This window comes from Neopelma chrysocephalum, unplaced genomic scaffold (genome assembly GCF_003984885.1).
Source record: "Neopelma chrysocephalum unplaced genomic scaffold, ASM398488v2 Primary Assembly neopelma1_44, whole genome shotgun sequence".
Taxonomy (NCBI): Eukaryota; Metazoa; Chordata; class Aves; order Passeriformes; family Pipridae; genus Neopelma; species Neopelma chrysocephalum.
The window spans coordinates 2,660,790-2,684,746 of record NW_020897703.1 but is presented as its reverse complement, the minus strand read 5'-3'; the positions used below and the strand labels follow the sequence as shown (position 1 = coordinate 2,684,746).

Here is a 23,957-nt window from a genome sequence, read left to right as displayed (position 1 = left end):
TTCTCCTTTTCCCCTGTTAGACAGACAGGACAATGTGGAGCACTGTCATAAAATACATCTTCAGACAAAACTTCTCCTTTGAGCTTGTTCCAAGTCTCCTTAGCCCAACAAATCCCCACAAGATTTCCTCAAGATGATGTTTCACTTCAACACCTCCAACCATCTCCAGGTCATACGTGTGACACTTTGCACAACAAAGCTCACAAAATCCATTTATTTCACCGCTCAAACTCTTCCTGCACCTCAGACACCAAAAGCTGCACAGGTAGATCCAATGTCAAATGGGGGGCACAGCAGTGACTGCATTTGTTCCCTCCTCCATTTCCAAGCAGCCCAATGTTTCGGGATCCCTGGTTAGTTTTTGGCAGTGGAAACTGTCCGCCTTTCCTATCCATCCTCAGGGCGCTTCAACACATCCATGAGCACATGCTGAAGGTACAAGAAAGCTTTGCAAGTGTTTGAGAATTCTGCATATTCCAACTTCAGTTTTGGTGGAAGCTTTGCAGAGCAAGCTTCAGTTTAAGTTTGTCTCAATTCTTGAAAAATGAAGGCAATAAATAATCTCTCCCTTCCACTGTTCTCCCCAAATGACAGACATTATAAACTGCTAATCAATGAATGAACTTAATTAGCAGTTTCAGATCCTGATAATTTGGCACTCTGAAAAGGACACGTGTACTTAGAGGTATCTGTCCTGTAACTCCAGTTCTTCAATTCACAATCTTTTCCCTAGAGAAAGGATGTGGTTCCTAAGAGAAATTTGGAATCTATGTTATTTGGAATATTTTCTCTAAACACCAGCTAGTCCCAAAGCATTCTTTTGTACTGGATGAGAGGTGGTAGAATTGTAAAATATCTAATTAACAGCTGCTGTAGATTTTTCTGCCAGTACTGAGCAGGAAACCATAACAAACCAGAGACTTTTTAATTCTGGAATTTAAGAATCAAAACAGTCAGATCAAAATTAAGATTTGGATCTCCAGTTATACACAGCAAATACTTTTCTGAAGCAGTGTTTTTCAGGTGAACAACCAAAATACAATAATTTAAGAAAATAAAACTAGTATATATTGTATGTGTTCCCCTGTGCCCAAAATTATCACAGGGCTTAAACTGTCATTATTGAAGATGACTAAAAAATTAGAGAGCAGAGAACCTGAGAAGGTTTCCCCCTTTATATGAAGGCCATGTTGGCCATGACATTACTTATTCAAGTTAGAACAAGGATGCAGTGAACCTTAAATGACCAACTTTTTGTTTATTATATGAGCATAACCACACACAGGCTACTAAGGGTGGCCTGTATCATAGTCTGAAAGTCTTTGGTGAGGGTAAGGGGGACTTAAAACATCCCACAACCAAAACCATCCCACTGCAAACACTACCTAAAGCACCTATATGTACTAGCAGAAGTGTGTCAATAAAGACAGACATGATCCTAAACACTTTGAAAACAAAACAGCTTGAGCAGATAATTCTTGACCAATACTACTACAAAAGGAGAGAAAAGCTATCAAAATAATCAAAGGGAAAATTCAAAGCTGTTTCAGAAATGCTATAGTCCTCTGCAAGCATGAACTTTATACAGATACATCCCCCATTTATCCATAGATTATACAGGAACATCAGGAACTTGAAGGCATCTTCTGGAATGCCAACCAATGCCAACTATGCTTTCAGAAACATAACCATTCTACTCTACTAGCAGCGCTAATGCACTGTTCTCCAAGCTCAGTCTGGGAACTCAAGCTATCACCTTCCAGACCACTGCACCTCCTTCATACTTTTACACGAACAGTGCTGTGACTGCAACTCTTACATACACATAATGCTGAATTTAGGCCTGGTGCAGCTGAACATGAGCCAAAGGTCTTCCCAGAAACATTTCCCTAGGATCCTCGCCTATACATTCCTCAGCCTCTCTGAAAGCAAAAGGGGTCTGAGCTATCAACACCAAAAGTAAGGAAACAAAGCAGAAGGATGAGGGAAAAAATTACAGAATTACCAAAAGCATTCAAACTAAAACGACACTTCCTTCCTCCTGAAATTCACATACCTAACTTGAAAATATTGCAACTCAGTTGCTCAAATGAGTCTAGTTTCCTATCAGGATTCATAACAGCAGCTGTAATTCCTGAGAATCAGAGATATGCCTTAATTGTTTTCCATTTTTGGGGACAATCTTGTTCTTTTGATAGCTAAACTCTGAAAACAATGACTGAAGTTATTTTTATTGTAATTGCATCTCTCCTCCCTTGCAAGGTTCTGCAATTTTAGTAAAGTACAATCATGAAATACCGAGAGTCTCAAACTTGAAAAGGCCAAGCTGTCTGGAGCTTTCCATTTACCTACAAGAAGATACCGCAATTATTTCCTGGTCCCCTGAAAAGCTGTTTGCTTAATAACCATTGAAATTGGGGTTTTTTATAGATACTTAACAGTCTGGGAGACAACCAGTAAAACTGTTGGAGGTGCCACTTGTCACTGTATCTGTGCATTCCACATCCTCCCTGTATGGTCCCAGAAGGGATTAACACACACAGGGCAAGGAGTCAAGGACAGAGATTTGTTCAGCCTGGAGAAGAGAAGGTTGAAGGGACCCTACTGCTGTCTGCAACTACCTGATGGGAGAGTAGAGAGAAGACTGAGTCAGGCTCTTCTTAGAGGTGCACAGTGATAAAAGCAAGAGGCCCATAGACAAAAAGGAAAATTCTGACCTGATATAGGAAAAAAAAAAAATCACAACAAAGGTAATTAAGCATTGGAACGGAGGCCCAGAGAAACAGTGAGATCTCCATCCTAAGAGATTTTGAACTGCCAACTGGCCCAGGCCTTGAGCCACCAAACCCAACTTTAAACACTAGCCCAAATTTGAGCAGGAGTTCAGATGACCTCCAGGCAACAAAGATTTTTCTATAAACCCACAGTACTTTAGTAACAGACACAAGATCCTTTCTCAGTCTCAATGCCAAGTTCCCTCTGAAGTCCTATCACCTGGAAAGAAAATCTAAAATGACAACCATCAGACTAATGACAAATACTCACCACCATATTGTAGGCATCAGGAACTTCAGTTTCAAACTGAAACTTTCCACCTTGGTAATAGCCCTCATCTAGAAAAGGAAAAGCAAGGAAAATAGTTAAATAAGAAAAAACTACAAAGATTAAAATAATGGCACATGGTTATCATCAAACACTTAACCTAGTTACACCACACCACTAGCAGCCACCTAATCCAAACAGCATGTGAGTAGTGTTTTCCTCCACTCCCACATTTTTACAGCAGAAATTTGAAGTCAATGTCAACAGTCCCATAAAAATCCACCATCCTGAGCAGAGTAACAGGCGATACCAAGTCAGAGGAACCTTGGATTGAGCTTCTCACATCTGTATGAAGAAAATCCTGCCACGTGGCACACAGCACCACCTGATCAACCCTTGGAATGAGCTGGAGAAATACTTCACTTGCTAGTGCATGCTAAATCCTGCTCCAGGACTTTGCATATCTTCCCAAACTTATGCTAGCAATTGTGTATCGTGAGCTGTATGAATAATGTGTGCAAGAGCATGTTTCAATGCACTACAATAAAAGAGCAAGCAGGTTCTTCTATTGTAATTATCTTAGGATGATACATCAGCTAGGAAAATATGTCTGCCTTCTCTGTCAACCTCAGACTCAATACCGAATTATTAAAATGGTTACATTTTATAATATGACATCTTAAAATATCTAGTTACATTGAACCAGAAATAATATAATCGGGTAACAGTCAGCCTGCAACTCTTTGAGATGGCTGTGCTTCGAAGCTGAAATGCTTGCAAAGTGATCTGAAATGTCTGCCTGGCATTGCCACTACTTTTCATTAAAAAAGGGAAACAGGTACCTAGCCCACACCCAGCTCGGGGGGTCTGGGACATGTCAGGAATGCTCAGGCTCAAACCACCTTGAGTACTCTCGCTCTCTGTATCACATGGTCCAGCCACAGTGCAGGCCTGAAGGCCAGGAGGGCTGGTTAGCATTGTGTGAATTACATTTTTTAAACCAACATTGCAAAGGAATGTTCTGTGAAGCAATCCATAGTTTCCAGAAAATAAAGAAACTCTCTTTAATCTATCTAGCTTGTTCCAAACTACAAAAAACTACCTTCTCTACCATAGGTCAAAATCCTCTTTCTGGATGCTGTCTCCTGGACTTGCTGCCTCCCCCATTCCTACACAGACCTTTTGTCTTCTCCTACCAACCCATGCACCACAACCACACGCTCTGGTTTCAGCCTGTAGCCTCCACACTGCTATAATCACAGGAGAACAGTCAGTTCCTACCCTCCTGCTTGCTCTTTGCCATCTTTTAGTAGCTGACCAAGAGAAAAGGAGAGGACATCACCCTGTTCAATAAGGCAAACCCTCAGCTGGAGAGGGGTGAGCCAGTAAAAGCTGATGCTGCCAGAGATCACACCCAACTTGCACACTATGTCCAGTGCACCCCTCCAAAAGACTGTGCCTGAAGCTGGGAAGTCCATTATGGCCCAGCTTCTCCCAGGAGCCTCTGGGACAGGTTCAGAGCATGGAAAAAGAAGATGGTTGGCTTCCCCACCCAGCACTGCCGGCAGCTGCCTCCACGCTGAGCTGCACAGCAGAGCTGCAGCCCTCAGCCTCTGCAAATCTCCCTGGAATAACCTGTCCAGAACACACGCTTTTCAAATCCATTCTCCATTTCCATTCCAATTCAATTTTGAAGTGTGGTGGATTTATTGATCAGCTTTCTCAGGCACATTATGCTTTAGCAGAAAATCAATGGACATGCACTGATTTTTACAGGAAAAAAAGCAAGATAAAAGCATGTGGTGGTAGTGGATCAAGGGTTGGACTTGATGATCTCAGAGATCTTTTCCAACCTGGCTGACTCTGTGATTCTATGTATCTTTTGTTTTCAAATATACTGAGATAAAAATCAGTAAAGAAAGCCATTACTGAAGAATGAGAAGTGAAAGGTGAGTTAATATACCCTAGGAGCTCAAACACCATCATTTATCCTACAGAACACAGCTAACTGCACTTTATCCACTACCTAGCACATTATAATAGCACTGTAATAGCATTTTAACCAACTGTCAGGAATCCTAACTATTTCCTAGTACAAAAGTTATTTTCCTTGGCTTAATTTCACTAGTTCCTTGATCTTGTGGGCCTGGAGCAAAGTGTGCTGCACGTCTTCACATTGCACCCCTGCTAAAATGGAATAGATGCCTGCTGAGGGATGTATCTAATGTGCCTTATGTCAAAGTAAATACTCTGGTTTAATGAATCATCAGCTGTCCAAAAGAAATATCCAAGAACAGCTCCAAGGGAGAAGAGCTGGCCAAAAGACTGTCAGATTCCTGCCAGTCAAGCAGCAAGAGCAAAGCCACGCTCCACGTGGGTCTGCACACTGGAACACACTGCAGAGTGCAGGAACAGCAAGGTACATCCTTAGCTCCGAGCACAGACAATAAGATCAGCCTGACACTGCTCAAGAGACACATGGGGTGGGGAAAAAAGCTGAACGGTTGTTTTTCATTTTCTCTGCCCTTCTCCACCATGCAGACCTAGCTCAGGATAGCTCCAATACCACCCAGTCACAGGAGAAACTCCCCATGTCCACCTGCAGGATGTAATTGGTGTCAGCAGAATAGAAGCAGCAGGACCAGATGGTGAAAGAAAACCCGTTTTCCTTAAAAACATGTTTTAGGTGAGCTCAAGCACTTTTGAAACTGTATATTTACACCTCCACAGGCTCTAAGAGATACCTTATCTATTAACTCAGCTTTCTTGTATTTGTTTTCCTGTGTTCTCTGTAAGGCTGAGAAATCTCTGGAAGAGCTGGAGCACTTTACATGTTGTGCGTGCCTCACGCTGCAGGCCACTTCTGTATCCTTTCAGATCAAGTCTCCCTCAAAGACAATTCAATACTCATCAGTGCCTTGCATTACAACTCATTTTATGTTTTGGTTTTACCTGGATATCAATCCACACTAGCACTAACCAAAAATTACACTGGGCACACTACTGGTCTCATTGTAAAATAAGCAGGGACATATTTACCCAATTGGGAGAGTAAGGCACCTCTCCTCCCTCCTTTTACAATTCTCTCTTTATGTTAGCGACTCTTTACACTAAAGCACCAATAAAGCTACTCATTACCAATCACTCAAATGTGTATCAACAATTCATACCTTGGAGGGCCTCAGTACTCAGCCAGAAATCTTGCACTGCATTAACAAGATAAGCTTTCATGATAAACTCATCTTATGGCACCTCAAGCGAAGGAAATAAGTTCTCAGACTGGGACAAAGACCATCAACTCTTTTAGGCAGAGGGAAGTGGTGGGAAAAACTGAAGTTCTGGCAGAGTTACTGATGAGGAAAGTGCTATAAATAAAACCATCAAATAAAACAGCTTCAGCACATAACTTAGGAAGTTAGCCACTGAGAGTCTTTTGCTAAAAGGGAATATATCTGAGCTCCAGTCTTCCTCCTACTGCTTAAATTTATGGCTTCAAGCTGTATTAGCAGCGCAAGCATCCCACCCACTTCAGTCTCAAGTTCCATTACCAACAACCTGACTCTAATCTTAGTTTGCATTTGTAAGGTGTTTTGATGCCTGAAAGTGTTGTGGAAGATACTAAACCAAATTATTTCACCACATTAAAAGAAAATGCAAGATAATTAGGACAGGCCACAAAGAATGCACTTGGGATAGCTGCTCCTTGAACCAGCAGCATTGAAATGCTCAGCCATGCTCACAGACATTTGTCATTCTATGGCATGCAAACCAGAAAACAGGCTCTTTATTAATCCCCCCAGTATGGGACTCTAAAATAACTACACTAACCCCAGACTGCCCCAGCTGCCTGGGAACTGCAGGAAAATTGCATTAACCACACACACTCTTCTAGTGTTCTTCATGTGTAAGCCACCTAAACTCACCTCCTTCACTTTTTTCCAGGTCATTACCATGTTTTAGTCTCAGCTTCCAATTTTGTGCTCCAAATATCAGTGCAGCAGGCAGGACTCTGCCTGTGTTACAAGCATATATCTCCTTATTTTCCCTAGATTTTAATCCAATGTGGTACTGGTGAAAAATAAGAACAGAGGCAAGTGTGGGGCACAAGGGCATTTTTCAATGACAGAACAATTGTTTCAGATGACAAAAGGAAAAAGAAGCTTCAGACAGCACAGAAAGCCAGCAGTGTGTGCCTTGGGAACACAGTTTTGTCCACTGCGGCAGTAAAATCTAAGCCTTACCCATTTTCTAGCAGGCACTACTATATATCCACTGATGGTGCACTGCAGAATTTAAGCTCTAATGTTAGAAAATAAGAGAACTTAAACTGAGAGCCTTAAGAAATGAGCCCATGAAGCTCTTTGCTGTGCAGACTCCCACTCCTGCTTATGCACCTCATCAGTCCTAACAGGGCGAACCGCAAGGCAGCGCTGGATATTCCCTGGCTGAGCCCAGCCCTTGCTCCATGAAAAAAGCTGCAGGGAGATCTGCAAAGCCAAATGCACAAGCAGGATTTCTAGAAGTAACTTGGCTCCAAATGCAAGAGACAGTTCTAGGCAGGAGAAGGAAAACTGGTTCTTCCTCCAGACTGTCAAGTTTCATGCAATAATGTTTACACACTACAAGAATAGTTGGATTGAGCCCACCTGAGCTGTAAAAATTCTCTGACAACCACTTAGCTGCCTCTTTGCTATCCCAGAGGAAACTAAGATTTAGCACACCGTAAAGAAAACCTCAGTCTTGAAGGGAATCAGAAAACTACACATATTTTCTTGGTCTGTGTTATGTTCTGCCTTTAGAGAGCTGTGCTGAGCTGCAGCTGATCACAAGATTCTATACCTGAATTATGCACAGCTGAAAATAGATGTTTACTTGGGTCAGACTGCAACTGCAGAGACTTCAGCTGTGCAGCTATATTTAGAGTAACAAAATGTTAATTAAGAATCATCTCATTTTCAAGATCATTTCAGCAATGAAGCCAGCACAAAAACCACACTCTGCCTGCAGCACCTTGCTGCACAGCAGTGAACAGACAAAAACAGTACTGTGAGTTAGACATCTCGGAATCAGTATGAAGAAGCTACCACTGCTTCACATTCAAGACATTCCTAACTCACACAATGATGCTCTTGTAAAGTCAACTCATTTCCAAAACATAATAAAGCAGCATCATATAAATTGAAGGACATTTGGTGCAAGCAGACTAACACCCATTGAGTAAACATGAGCACATCTTCACAGAATGAGAGGTTAAAAGTTCCAGAATAGTATTTGCATTTATTTTTAATTACACTCACTTTTCCATCACAAAAAGGAGTCACATGAATGGACATGTTAACAAAGACCACCCAAGATTTTCTAGTTCAAGCAAGGGCCAGTCGATTTTGGCTAATAAGCAGCAACAGTGACATCTAGTGCCTCCCTGACTTCAAAATCCAGGATTAGCAGAGACGCTCCCACCACACTCTTAAGTGCAAACCACTATTTCTCCAGGTAATACATCTGCATGACTGACAGCTCATCCAAGTGCTGTTGTCAATAAGCATCTACACAGACCAAGATTTTTCTCAGCAAATAAAACAAGATGGCTTGAAACTGGCTGAGAGAAAAAAAAAAGCTTTCAATCAAAGTAAGCAAACAAGATTTGAATATTTTCTAAACACTCTCAATTTTAATGGCCTTTTTATTGGAATCTGATTGACAAAATCCAGCCCAGTTTCTCCATCCTACTAACAAAATAATCACTGCATTATAGCCAATCTTTGAGTAGAAACTTTACTGGAGTCCAAGCAAACTCTTGGAAATAGTTTCCTAAACACCAACATGCAGAAAGAAAAATAATATGCTTTAAAAAATTACCTGGGGTTACAGTTAGCTGAAAGTAATGAAGCTTGTTTGGGTCAGGAAAATTCACTTTACATGTACCTGTGAAGCAAAAGAATAATTTACATCAGACAATTAGTTCTCCACTCTTGAGAAAGCAAGTGTATCATCCTTTACACTCTTCAAACTGCCTCCCTCATTAATCCCTATTTTTCAGTCAAGTGATTTCCTCCTACACTTCGAGTATCTCCACCCTATACAGTTATGAGTCACCTGGAAATTCTACTTCTTTCAGCTGTAAGGAAGAAGGTCATTCCCTTTCAGCAAACCATGCTGTCTCAAAGGCCTAAAAATCCAAAGGATTTGCTCTCCTGCATAGTAGCTACATGTGAAGGTGACAGCATACAGAGGAGCATCTCTGCCTTACAAGCTTCTGTAACATTAATAATAATAATCTGTGTATTAACATTTGATCACACACTGTGACCTGCATGAAGTCACCACAAGGAGACATGGTGACAGGGGATTATTAACACCTTTAAGGTACAATGAGACACAAGCTTTCCTGAAAGCCTCATCCAAATGCCAGCGAGTCTCTGTTCAGCTGCCACATTGTACAAGTTTCTGCTGCATAACCAACTATGTGCTTTAACAGCAAAGGTTATGGGGCAGCATAAACCAAACACGATGGGTTTATTCTCAGAAGAGATGAATTTAATGAGAATAGTGAAAATTAAGAACAAGTGTGGGGAAAAATAGTTTCAGTTCACAGCATAACAGCCCTTTGTTTCTGTTTGATGACACAAACAAGTAACCACGGTCGTAGTGGATCAAGAGTTGGACTTGATGATCTCAGAGGTCCTTTCCAACCCAGCTGGTTCTATAATTCTGTGAAACCAAGCTGCTTTCCCATGCACAAAACTGGTCTTTTATGACTGTGGCAGAGACAAGCTGTCAAGCCGGCACGAGAACATATGTATATCCATGGATATGTTGTTATCCACCCTGTGGAGTCCTTAGCTTCTTAACCCATCAAGCTGGTTGTTCTTTTCCTGTAGTCAAGGAGCTAAACAGTATCAGAAACATAAACCTTATTTGCCTGGAAAAAAACAACTAGAACTGTACACAAACCCTAGTAATGCACTCACATTGTAGTAACTAAAAATACATATTTCTCATGTGCTTGTCATCCTATAGAAGAATCTACAGAAAAAAGTTTACCCAAAATTAAAATTACTGTGTTAATTCTCTGTAATCACCTTTAAGAAAAAAAGAGCATACAGAAAGGAAGAGTTAAAATAATGCCTCTTCCTGCCCTCCCTTTTTCCTGCTTCTGTTCTGCATTTTCCCTCCCATCAGGCAGCCTTTATACTGAAAAGCCTGACTTCTTAAATTTGAGCATTTATCTGGATTTAAAATCATCAGCAAATAGAAGATGCTCATCACAACCAGCACGCAGAAGTTTAACCTGGAGAGAAAAAATACAGCCAAAGCTTCCAACATAATCCCAGAAAACATTCACCGCTTTTCTTTGCAGGATAAGCATATGGACAAGTCAGTATGGATGCACAGCACAGGAACCACCTGCACATACACTCTCAGCCCACTGCACACACTCACACCTCTTTCCTTGCAGAAAAAGGTCTGAGATGACAGAGAGGAATGTGCACCACAGGAAGTTATGCAGGGCCAGTGATGAGCTCTGAATGTCCCTCTGAGCTCACAGGCAGTAACGTGCTGGGCTTGCCTGTGTTCTAAGAGCTGATGCTGTTCTGGCCAATGCTTGAAGCAAAGAGCTCAGCGACAACTTGGCTTCGCTGCCAACACCCACCCTGAGCAACAAATACAGAGCAGCAGGAACTCTACTCCTCTTGTAAAACTGCTTTGTGTTTTGCTGCCCTTCGCAGAACTAGGTTTTCTAAGTTTTAGAAGCCACAAGCCACTTACCTGTCTTCTTAAAGCCTATTTTAAAGTAGCCATTAATATTTTCAGCTGTTTATTGCTTATGTCATAAGTAAGACTCCAGGGCTAAAACCACATTAATTTGCCTTTTTTATTTTAAGGAATATGGATCACTTTTGCAAAACTAATTTTCTTTAGTATTTTCACTATTAACAAACATATCAGGTTAAATCTTGCATGTGATGCAGAGAAACAGCAGGTTAATTTAATATGTTACCTGAGAACTGAGCTATTTTTCTTTGCCCCTAAATCAGAATCTCCTGTTTTGAAAAGGAGAGAATAGAGGAAAAACAGGTGTGAGGCAACAAATGCACCCTTCAGTCCCACAAACCTTTTGGGTGTTTTATGGAAGTTAAGCTTCCACTCCCTAACAATCAAATTCTGGAGGCAAATTATCAATTCTCCTTCCAAAGGACAATAAAGAGGGTCCACCTCTCTACAACCTCTTAAGAGGGAGCAACAAAGAAAAGCTCAAGTGGTGGAGTTTTGCACAGGTTTCCCTAAAGTTAACAAATATCATTAGCATTCATACTTCAGTAAAAACATTCAGTTCAATGGTCCTTTTCCCCTTAAAATGCATACCATTAAATGCTATACTTACAAGGTAAATTAGCTTCAAGCTCTGCAACCTCTGTTGAAAGAAAAAAAAAAAACAAAACAACACATTATTTATACAAGTATAAAGCTATTCTTGAAGTCCAAATTGGCAGATCTAATTGAAACTGCCCTGTAAATCCAATTTTACCTAAAAATATAATTCAGCTGCAGTGGAAGTTTACCTTGAAATTTCTCTTTAAGTCACTCAATTTGTTACTAGAAACCTGCCCCACAGACACTGCAAACGTATCCTACTGTGATGGGGACTTCAGCTCTGCCGGGGCTGCTCACACACAGAGCACTGGCATTTCCAAAGCACAGTCTGTTATACATATACACTCCTGCTCAATTAAAATTTCTTTACCCGTATTTCACAAAAGCACGAATGAGATGCATGAAGATACCTCCCCCTTTCACTTCTAAAGTTCTAGAAAATCGCATCAAATCTATTTTTTGCACTTCCTGTAGTCTTTTTTTTCCACTTCTAACTTTGCTTTCAGGCCTGCAGAGAGACAGACCATTTATTTGGGCTAACAGCGTGTAAGGGATTTCAATACTAACTCTCAAAAATATACATGTAAATAAAACTGTAATTCAGATTTCTTGGCACTGAATCCTAACTGGTCATCACAATAACTCTCCAGAACTTTTTCTGCATCCATGCTTACTGAACCTGGCTGGTCTCTGCAGTGGGTATGATAGTTATTTGACTTCCACCTCCCTTTTGCCTGGCACAGCCCTGGTGTCCCTGCAGCCTACAACACCAAGAGAAAAAAAACACCAAAAGAGAAGCACTTTGTTTCACACTTACCTAAAAAGCTCACAACTGCACTCTTTAAAATCCCACACTGGAGCAGCCAGAGCTGATTTAACAAAGCTGTGCACTGAAAGACACACAATGCTGGGGCCATACTTCTGATAAAAGTTTTGAAAGAGTACTGTCTTCACAATATAAAAAAAAAAAAAAAATCTAATTTCAGCTATAATCCAGGGCTTTATCTTTACTTTTCCTTCTTGGTTGATAAAAGAAGACACGACAACCAACCACTGAAGGCTGCAGTCATACAAACCTTTCTTTCTTTTTAAATTCACCAGCCTGTCATAGTGGGAGGCACTATCAATCTTCACTACAGGCTAAAGGTTAGGACCTGGCTCTTATTTGAAGGTGTTGACTGCTTTCCTTATTGCTTTCTCTGCTTGTGTGTTGTTCAGCTTAATGAATCCTGCCTGCCCTTTGCTTCCATCCTGAAAAAAGGGAGACACCCAAGGACAGAGCAGATTGAGTCCCAGCAGTGGCTGAGCTGCAGCAGCTCTGCTGAGCCAGGGCCTCACTTCTGCCTCCTGCAAGGTTCAGAGAGTTTACTGTCACCATAGTTCCTTTGAAGTGTGGAAGTTTCCTGTAATGTGTTCATACTTCTGTGTTTCCCTCTATCCTGGTACAAGAATGAGTGGGTTTTCTTCTGGAAACATGAAAACAAAATGCTTACACCTGGGAGAAGGGAACAGCTCCCTCTTTCTTTGAAGGTGTGTAAACAGGTGGGAATGCTGTGCTAATTAATCCACACAAAAGCAAGTCCTCCAAAATCGAGGTTTCTAACCCCCTCTGCAACAAACCACAAACTAAGAATGCAACAACTTTATAAAGACAGAAATGCAGGTAAAGACCTGCTTCAATAACCTGAATGTTTAAAGCAGTATCAAGTAAGGCAACAGATGTTACTATTAACTGTGCCATATAAGTATACATAAACATTGGTAATTAACCAATTAAGATGCACATTTAATGGGCCAAAGCTACAGTGTTTGTGAGTTTTCCAAATTCTATGACTCTTTGGTAGTGATAGTCATGACATTGAAACCATTTCTGTAGGTTGCTGCTCAAAAAGCAAATATTTTGGCCACATAATTCAAGCCCCATTAAGATTCTGATGTTTTAAGTCATGCATTTTCTACATAAAGCAACACCCTTGGCAAGAGCATTCTCTGTAAGAAATCTCCCCTTGTGCAGGCTGCCAACTTATTAAACAGATCTGTAAATAAGAAAGCATGGAAGTGACAATTAGAGCTCCAATGCACTGAACTTCCAAGAGCTCAAAAAGCCTCACTAAATTAAAGAATAAACTTAAGATCACAATTTTTCTGACCTCCTCTTTCAAAAAATGACTGTCACTACAGATAAATTGAAAAGAAAATTCAACATGACTACATTTCACAGTCATTTTGTGGAGAATCAGTATCTGTGTCTCAATTCACACCATTAAGATGAGACAACCAACCAGAAAATCCAAGTCTCAGGAAATACCATTAGCTCCCAACCAGCCAGTCTGGTGTTCTTAAAACCTCCTGTGATCTGGTGCAGAAGCACACCTCAGTGACAGGTATCCTTGCAGAGTCCTGCTCTTGCCCCACTATGCCCTTGCTTGAACAGTTCCAAATGCTATTTTAAACCATAAAAAGAATAAAAAGGCAAGGCTTAAAGTTAAACCTACCACAGACTTTGGAAGAGTTGAATGCAAACTGATTGTGTCTCAGAAGCAGCCTAGGAACTTTACAGAAGAGAGAAAAGCTAAGCCTAACACAAGCAACCAGAGCTATTTATAAATGATTTCACAAACAATAACTCTCCCTACCCCTGACAGTTCTCAAGACAGAAATAGGAGCACAGTCCTGCCCTGTGTATGGGCCTATGCCTCCTAATTCTCATCTCTCTATATAGCTTTCCCTACTTAGTTCCTCTGAACTGCATAGACCAGTATTAGAAGTCAAATAAGCTAACTAATATCACCAGTTTTTCAATACAGCAAAAGATGTATATTCTCCTTCTGCTTCCAAATGTTTATTTTAAACAAGACACTATCAAATCACACCTTCAGCTTCTATACACTATAACAAAGCTTATTATCCTGACATCAAAAACTACCAAAAGCCACTGTGGTTGGAAATCTCTAAGTCTGCAATATATCACTTCATATTTCAGGTGTGCTGAAAATCCGAGGCATAAGTGAAGCAATGCCTTGCATCTCCCTTTGTCAGCAAAGTCCTGGAAAAATGTCTCGTAATAACTTCTCAAATTAGCTTCAATTTTCATACCTTGTAGAAAGCAAATACATGGATTCTCCTCATTTTTAGTTTCAGTGCACATGAAACTCACTTTCATAATCAGCTTCCCACTTCCATTCTCTCAGGCTTATAAACAAAGGCACACCTGAAACATTTTCCAATTACATAAATCTCCTGGAAAAGCCACAGATGTTGAAGACAACTGAGGAGTAAAACGCGTTAACTCATTTTCTTATATATTAAGTTATTTCTAACTGTCACAATCAAAACAGTACTGATAATTTAAAACTGAATGATGATGTTTAGGTGCACTACAAAAACCATAGCTTAAGGGACAACCTTTGTGATCCATAAGCACACATGCACTGCTACTACTGTCATCCTGGCACACTCTCTATCTTGAATTCAATTTCGTAGTCACCTTCATTATACAATATTAATTTTAAATACCACTTTGGCTTGTCCTCAGTCTCTTTCAAATTTCCAGAAAGGATCTGCCTTTCAAGTCCAGCACTGCATTCTCAGCATCCTGGAGGAGCAGTCATGTGGCCCCTGTTCTCAGCTTAATGAAGTGCCCCTTAGAGATGAATAGAACATCAAAAATTGTCTCTGCAGCACAGAACAAAATGAAAGGTGCTAAAGCAAGTGTACTGCTTGCTCTATTTTAACTTGGGCACTAGGTCTATAGAATTAGGGCCTTACTCTCCCACAGAGCCTATATGGAAAACCCAGTGAAAAGAGATGTACAGATAAGTCACACTGAACTTTTAACAAAAGTGTGCCTTATCAGAGCCTCTCTCCCAGGTGAGAGAGGCAGCACAGCCCCTTCAAGCACCATTTCTGTCTGCTCCTCTTCCTCTCATCTGCATTTGCTTTCTGTCTTCTGCAGTTGTTTGCATGTCCTCCACTTGACTTGTCTTGAAACATGTTAGCCAATGCTTGGTCTCTCTCCAGACCCCTCTGTCCTGGGCCACAAAGCCTCTCTCCATGATCTGGCAGCCTGAATTATCAGTCCTTGCCCCCCCACACCCTCAGAAACCTGTGCCCTTAGTGATTCCCAACTGGTGGATGTTTTCCTGCGCCTTCCCAGGGTTTCAGATCAGAACCAGCAGCACACTCCACACCCCAGATATATGTGCCCTGCTCTACTCCCAAACGTGCTCCGTTAGCCTGCAGGGGACAGGCTGCTGCCAAATCCTGTTTAGCAGCCATGACTTTAACACTCCAGAGGAAAAACAGCTGGAAGAGAATAATCAGCTGCCTCAGAATTACTTCCCTAAACAAAACTTTAAGGATAGAGATATTTCCATTCATAATATGTCCATGAAATAACCCAACAAAGCAAGTGCCCTGAGCCGTGACTGATACTTGAATAACACAACACTGGAGATATAAACAATCAAAGGACTGGCTTAGAAAAACTAACAAAGGGCACCAGTATTTTAAGAGTAGCTTTTTTACAGAAGTGTAAAAAAGCCTGTTTAACTTGAGCCCATCACTAAAGTCAAGGACAGCACCAGGCAACACTATTTCAGATACTGACTGAGATTTTCTTCACATCCATACAGCCAACATCATACCTAAGTTATTACTTATTCTTCCTACCTTAAGGCAGCATGGAGTTGGTCTGTGCCAGATTTTTGAAGGTTTGCAAGCATCATCAACGCTAACAGGGGCTGGGTCATGGCCATCTACCCTTAATCAAATGGCATTGATCTATTTACCAGTCCGTGCAAACAACACATTTGAGCACTGCAAGGCTGTCAGCGTGAAAGCACATCCTCCAAACAGATCCCAGACTGCCCTCCTGGACTGGACTCTATCAACACAAACAAGGCTGTCTTTAACTTAACTCCAGAGAAAAACCAGCTACTTGGGGTGTCTGGACAACACCCCAAGCAAAGCTGGCAGGCATTTGTCTGCAGAATTTATTAGACTATCACCAATTTACTGTGGATCAGGAATAGGACAGTGGTGCTTCACTGCTGACAGAACACTTTGGGCCTCTTCTCATCTCCTCCTCTTCCTTTGCTGATGGTCAGGATTTCTCTTCTTTTATGTAGAACAGATTATTTTTTAATTCACCATTGCCAGATTGATTGAGACTTTCAACCATCCTGCCACTGTCATCTGTTTGTTTGGTAACTCCAGCCTAAACACTCACCAGTAACAACTTGTACTTACAGCTACTCTTCCAGGCTCCTATAACTTTGTGATGCAATACAGCAGCCTGAAGTTCAGCTGGGCTACTACAGTTTCAGACAATCAGGCAATAAAAGGCACTGGTGCTAGTCTAGATGCAGAGCATCACTGCTGTATGCACACCTTGAGCAGACAGCTCTGCACTCCCTACCAAACTCATTCCTGCAGATCTTTATGTGACCTAAAAACACTGTCAACATCACAAGTTCACCTTCCCTCAGCCTCTCAACATCGTGGATGCTGCTGCAGCTGGTCTATCTTAAAGTGCTGGAGCAAATTCTAGAAACTTCACAGACAAATGGTCCACGTTTAGCTTAAAAAGCAGCTTAAAAGAGAATATCCCCAACAAATCTTTCACGCTAGCTACTGAATTTCCCTCTCACTTTCAGTGGAGTTGTACTAAGATGATCTGCTTCTACTGTCAGTTCCTATTTGGGTCCAGAAACCATTCTAACACACTGACAGCTGCTCCTACAATTCTTCTGGGAGAGCATCAGGACTGGGAGAGTCTCCCCTCCCTGCACTACCTCTGGCCTGCTCTACAATTTCAGTAACTCTTGTCAGGCCTTGGCCTTTGCACAAGAGCTCGGTGGTGAAGCATTCCTTAACTCTTCTAGGAACTCTTGCCAGGCCAAGGTGGGAGCAGCACTGACCACACCAGGAACTCCTGTTGCCTTGACAAGGTGGGAGATGAGAGGAGGAATAATCAGTTATCCCCTGACAGCTTCAGAACATTCCTTATCTGAATTATAGTCCAAGTGAAATGGTATCATCCTCACTCGAATGACAGACAATTCCAGTAGTTCCCAAATACACAGTAAACACGAGTATTTCACTGATTCTGGAGGGGAATTTTTCAATAGGTATACACTTGTAGGCACACATATCCATATGTGTGTGTGTTACCTTTACACATTTGTCCCTCTCTATATATATATCTTTGTGTTTCTGTGTATTGACTTGAACACCCCATAACACAGTATACATGTTATTATCTTGAATCTAGAATATTGTTATGTTTACAGCTGGTTAGTGATTAGTCCAACATTTAAGTGCTTTTATGACTAAGTGCTGCTAAATTCTTTAGACATAAACTGTTGACTGAGTCCAACCCTAATACTGGACCCAGCCACACTGAGACTCATCCCTGAAAAGGAGTCCAGAATGAAAGGGGCTTCACTCTGAACCTCATGACTCAACTGACTCAACTAAGGGTCTCCTTGCCCCCTTCACACTTTCCATTCCAGCCTCTGTAGAAATAACTCTTAATTGATTCTAACTTGATTTCCCTTTATATGCATTATCCATGCAGTAAGAAGCAGCAGAAACCTTCCCAAACTTCTCTGTGCTTCTGCAAATTTATATTTAAGGACGTTTTCACTGTACCTTTGACGGTGACTCTTTAAGTGGCATAAGCCACACATTCCACAGCAGGGATACAACTTCCATGCACAATCAGATGAGGACCCAGCACCCAGCGCCTGTCAGAGGCACATGAGCAGTGACCTGCTTTCATCCTTTGTCAGTCTGGGACTAAGCTTGTTCAATACTCAAGTCTGTGCTGGTTTGCTAATGCAGCCATAGCAATTACAGTGTCAATACTAATTTTCTATAGCTCATGTTCTCTTCCTCCCTGCAGACTTTGGTAAGGTTTTAGCCCTAAAAATTAAAAACATGACTGCTCTAAGGGTACAGTAAAATGTCTTATGGCACCTCACACTATACCAAGCATTGCAGTTGGAAGTGCATTTATACTGCACTGCTTTCTTCCTGTCAAGTCTATACCTGTAGGTTTAGCAAAAATCTCAGATTATTTAGTCATTTGGCTTTGTAGCTTAGCCTGGTTAAAAAGCTTATTTCTCCTACCTGAATCTTCCTCCCTCAGAACTGGAGTTAACTAAGGATTTCCAAACTGGAAGTCTAAAGAAAGTTCTTTTCAAGAATGATCACATCAGGGTTATTAAAATTCCCTGTCCTTAGAACTGTACAGAGAGAAAATTGTGAATATCACATTCCTACAGTCTAGCTGCGGCACTTCCCAGGGCACTGAGGCAGCAGCATTTGCAGTGACACCTTGCTCCAGTACAGTTATATGACAGAATTTACCCTAATTTGAAAAAAACCCATATGCAATGCTAGTTAGGTAGTATCAGTCAGGCAAATACACCCTTGTCAGTCTCAAATCATTCTGAAACAAGATCAGGAAATGTGAGTTTCCTCTGACTGGCATGAACCCTAATAGAGGCAGCTTACACATCAACAGCAGCATATTTGCTATTGATCATTTTTAGCAGAAACATTCACCTAAACAACATACTCCTTGCCACTAGAGCATTACACAGCTCAAGCATTAAAACACTCAACTATTACCAGAGGGAATAAATCTGAGTTTAAGCCCACAGTAACTGCAAAGTGTCAGCACCTACGGATTTTTAATTATAATATTATCTACGTTACAGAAAAAAAAATTAAGTACAAAAAAGAGCTGCCCCTGATTTCACTATAAAACAGTTTAATTATTGCCTCACAAACTACCTCATTTATCCAGAACTGCCACAAAGTGAAAGTCTGGGGCTTTTTTCCCCACCAGTAACAACCTACAGCAGCCTTCCTAGAACACACCCTATTGCAATACAAAAACGAGCACTGGATTTTTTTAACTCACAGCTTCATACTCAACTCCTAGAGACTCTAGGCCCACAAAAATATCTCCCTGCATTGCTTTTTTAAAGCTTTTTAAACTTTGCTGCCTATGACCTGTACCATTAAAGACCACTGGAACACTGTTGTTACCCTTACGATGTTTTTTCCTGTCACAGGCTCAAAAAAACACCTTCCTATCAAGACAAATATACTATTGTTGATATTCTCCTCCTATATGTGTATTGACACTCATGTGGCAATTTTTATCATGTTTTAATTGATGACAGAGTTCCTTATGATGGGTTAATTTTTCAGCAGAGTAAGGAGGACGCTTGTTTTGGTTTTCACTATTCAATGAAAACAAGTGTCCTACAGGCAAAGAGCTGCTGGAGATGAGATGTGTGTCAATGTACATCCTACAGCAGTAATCCTGAGGTTAAGTCACAAGCCATTTCAAAAATACCTCTGGAAATTCATATGCAATTTAGTGTCATTTACTGGCAACACACGCACAAACTGTAAACCCCAAAATATTTAACTACAAGTCCCTTTCACCTTTAACAAGTAATTTATCTCGCACAGACACCCTCCGAGTAGAGTCCGACGCTGGGTTGGATGCACGGGGTCCTCTGACACCATCATCCCGCTTCAGCTTGCTTGCCAGTGTTAGCATTCCTGCTGCTTCCACCTGGAACACAAAGGGAGAGCAAAGCACATCACCAGAAACGAAGCACTGGGGCTGCAGCATGAAAACAACTCACAGTTGTTGAATAAGGAACGAACTTCCATCACATTCTCAGCAGTCAAACCCAGAATATGCTGCACGCAGCTCACACAACTGTGATTAAAGATGAGGATGGCTCAGAGAAAGAATTTGTTTGGGCTGTGAATACTGAAAGAGCTACAGTTTGTTAGGCCAAGGGGAAGCTCAGTTTTGCAGGAGAAAGGTCAGGCTTACGTCAGCGTTTACAATGCAATTTCACTGCTTGACACTGCTCCTTAGTAAGAACTGCTGTGGAAATACCCCTGCCAGACAGTCTGCTACAGCCTCCTCATCCACACCTCCCAGGACACTGTTCAGAGCCGCTTTTCAGCTGCCCAAAATATAAGAAATAACAAACAGAAAGGGGAGGGATCACTGGAACTATTCTCTAACACTGGGAAGTGAGCTCTGAGGCAGCTCCCAGGACACAGAAAAAAAGACTTAAGCTGCAAACAGTGCAATGATCCACACAGCTGCACAACAGGAACTCTCCACAGTGCAAGAAGTTGCGAGACTCAATAACTGAAACGAAGAGACAGTTTTGCTGTGTTACCCAGCCACTCAGAAGATAACTGCACTGATAAATAATTACAGTAAAAGGTAGACAGAATGCCAAAGTCATTAAACCAAAACATCCAGCCTGTCATGGCTTAATACATTTTGAAACTATTCTTAGTTGAAGGCAACTTATTCTTCTTAAGTTTGGCAAAACCAACATAATGCTGACAAGATCTAAACCCTTCAGGCCCCACCACCACTAAAATGGTAGGAGAAATGTTTATCCTTTAAATCATATTAATTAATTCAACCAAATAAAGGGGAAAAATTGCAAAAAGTCAAGGTATAATCCTTACCTAGGGGTTGAGAAAGACATAATAGATAAGTGAGCAAAAAGACTTAAAAAAAGGGTAACATATATTTCACAACAGTCCCTAACAGTATGAAACTCTGGTGAGATCTACAAGGGGGTCAAGTTCTCTGAAGCTGACAAGTGTGTGCAAAATATATTTAAAAACAAAAGAGGGAGTAGGGGAGTCTAGGAAGTACTGAACGGCGTTCTACATGAAAAGAAATAAACCTGTAATTGCATGCAACCTCTCCACTCCAAAAAACCCCCATCTTTTGGGTGCCAATTCCAAATTAAATCAACTCCGATGGGCATTAAATGTCTAAATATCTTTATAGCTTGTCCCGGAAAACCGGGAAACCCAAGAGAAGCGTGATCACTGTGGAAAAGAAATCATTCGCTTCGACTACACTCCAAATTCCAGTGGAGCACGGCAAGAAGGTCCCCAACAGTTCAAGCAAAGCTTCCCCGCTGCAGACCCCGGGGAGACAGGCCAGGGAGGGGGGACTGTGCTTATTTATAGGGAAGGGTGCGAGAGCCCCGGGAGTTCTCCAGCTCCGCCGGGAGCGGAGGCAGCGGCGGCCCGGGAGCCCCTCCGCAGAGGCAGGGGGATGGCTGGGTTCCGAGGGCCGGGAGAGCTGGGCCGGGGGACACAAGTGGGCCCCGAGGCCCGGCGGGCCGGGACCGCCCCGGGAATTGTGGGGGCGCCGGGAGGGGCCAGGCCCGGGCGGGGAGGGCTGAGGGAAGGGGGACGGCTCGCACGTACCTGAGCGCGGCGTCAGGGCCCGGCTGCCGCGGCCAACACCATCCCCGGCGCCGGCCCGGGCAGGAGCGGCGGCTCCTTCGGACTCCTTCTTTTTCTTCCTCCTCCTCCTTCTCTCCTTCTTCTCCCTCCCCTCCTCCTCCTCCCTCCCTCCCCCAGAGGAGATCTCGCGAGAGCGCGGGTAGGGTCGGGCACTGCGCCCGCGGGGTTCTCGCGAGATTTGGCGGTGGCGGCGGCGCGGGGTGGCCGCTGGCCGCCGGGAGGGCGGCGCCATGTTGGGTCGCCCCCTCAGGGGCAGCGGGAGCGGTGTCTCCTAGTGCCGCAGGGGAGTTGAGGTCTTCCGGCTGAGTTATGTGTCCCCAGGCTCCATTTTCTCACCTTTTGTAAGCAGAATCATAGAATCAAATAGGTTGGAAAAAACCTGTGAGATGATCGAGTCCAACCTACGACCCAACAGCACCGTGTCAACTAGACATCAGTCTTTCCTTAAAAACCTCCAGGGAATGGTGACTCCGCCACATCCCTGGGCAGCCCATTCCAATACATTCTGTTATTTTACAGTCCCCTTATAGAGCTGTGGAAAAGGGGGTAATTCAGTTGCAATATAAATTACACTGAGTCTGTGGCAAATAGCAACACAGCGAGAGGGGAAAAAAACAACAATTGTCAGGGTGATTTCACTAGTGGAACATAACCAGGCTTGCTGCAACCATTGCCTTAGTGCCTGCTTAAATTAATTGACTATTTGCGCATTCCAGCAGCAGATTAGTGGAAGCAATAGTGACTCAAATGGGAGCAAGAGTCAATCAGATAGGAGCAACAGTGAATCAGATGAAATCTGTGTAAAAAAAAGATCATAAGAGTGCATTTAGTAATTGAGAGTGAATTACCTGGGTACCATAAATAGACCGACCAAAATCTTTAGAAACTTAAACAATTGTGTTAGATCAGCCCCCTCCGCCTGTAAAATAGGTGCATAAACTTAAATTCTTCCATTTGGTGACTTCCATTAAATAAGGGAACCAGGCATGAAAGGAGCATCCAGGTTAGAAAGTGTGGTAAGGCAAAGCTGGAGACCAAACACAAGGAACATTTGGCTGACAACTGTTGAAATACTCACTGTGTCCTAAACCTTCACTGGAATGATACCACCACCTCCTCCCCAAAAAGAAATTGGAATTTTACTGACTGAAATCTAGTTAAACCAGCACAGAACCCCTGCTCAGAGGCCTTAAATTGGCTTAGTGCTCGGACTCCCCAGTATTTCCCTCCTGGCACTCCTTCTGTGAGTCTGCAGAGAAAGCTAAAGTGCTTCTCACCCACCTCCAGTTACCCTCCTGGAAAAGCAGAGGACTTACCCTGAGCTACAAAAAGTTGACAGGGGCATTAGGCTAACGCTGGCCAGCTGCAGCACTTCCCAGCTGTCCCCACCACTCCTGCTCCCAGCTCCTGAGGAGCCTGGCTGCCCCATCACTACAGCCTACAGCCTTTGCCTGGCAAAAGGAACAATGCCTTGATAGATACCTCAGTGAGAGCAGGACAACCTAAATACATCTATTTTGGAGGATGAATAAACACCATCTTACCTCCTTAGGCTTTTCTTTCCAGATCCACGTATTGTTTGGCTATCACAGCACAGCACTTTAGTCCAGAAATGTTCTAGGAACAACCTCCCCTGCCAGATGTTGACTATACATAGGCTCCAGAGAAAGGGATTTCTTGCAAGACTTCAAAACCGAGGGGTCAAATAGCGAGCAGGGTCAGGGGATTGGATCCCAAACAGGCACTGATGGCATCTGCCTGTTCCTGGGAGTCTGTGGCCACACAGGCAAAGCATTGGTGTAGCTGTTTTTTGAGAGATTAGCTGTGCCTTGCTGTAACCAAATCCAGGAGTCCATGTGCAATTCCAGACACACCTCTGGGGCTTTTCCTGCCTGTCTGTAGTGTTGGCCCAAGGGTATTTCCCTCCTGATGGGTTTTCATTGCCTCAGGAGCTGCTCTTGTCATCAGGTGGCAGCAGATGGAGCATGGCCAGGTGATAAAATCTACTAAAGCTCCCCAAAGAGCCCAACATCCAGGCCTTATTCCCTCCCTGTCCCCAAATTAAATGGAATGAGGTTTCATTTGGACAGTGTCCTTGCAAGGATGTGTGTGCAATACCTCTGCTGTTGTATTACAGCAAAGCATAGTAAAAAATGTGATGGCACCATGTCTGCTTATAGTATCTATTTTATTAAATGGCATATAAGAAAATA

At 42.4% G+C, this 23,957-nt stretch overlaps 1 protein-coding gene across 3 annotated transcripts in view; it reads right to left on the bottom strand.

Moving 5' to 3' along the window:
* UBE2F (ubiquitin conjugating enzyme E2 F (putative)) overlaps positions 1 to 21,868 on the bottom strand; it is a 65,321-nt gene extending 43,453 nt beyond the window's left edge. For 2 of the 3 annotated variants that reach the window (XR_003533448.1, XM_027678056.1), the window contains exons 1-5: positions 21,706 to 21,868; positions 19,885 to 20,017; positions 11,429 to 11,458; positions 8,902 to 8,967; positions 3,046 to 3,113 (exon numbers count right to left, since the gene is read on the bottom strand). Coding sequence is in view for 2 of the 3 variants with exons in the window: in XM_027678056.1 (XP_027533857.1) it covers positions 3,046 to 3,113; positions 8,902 to 8,967; positions 11,429 to 11,458; positions 19,885 to 20,002 (282 nt within the window). In the remaining variant the exon portion in view is untranslated. The remainder of the gene's footprint in view (positions 1 to 3,045; positions 3,114 to 8,901; positions 8,968 to 11,428; positions 11,459 to 19,884; positions 20,018 to 21,705) is intronic. The other variant, XM_027678057.1, reaches the window with a different exon arrangement.
* Positions 21,869 to 23,957: the final 2,089 nt, after the last annotated feature.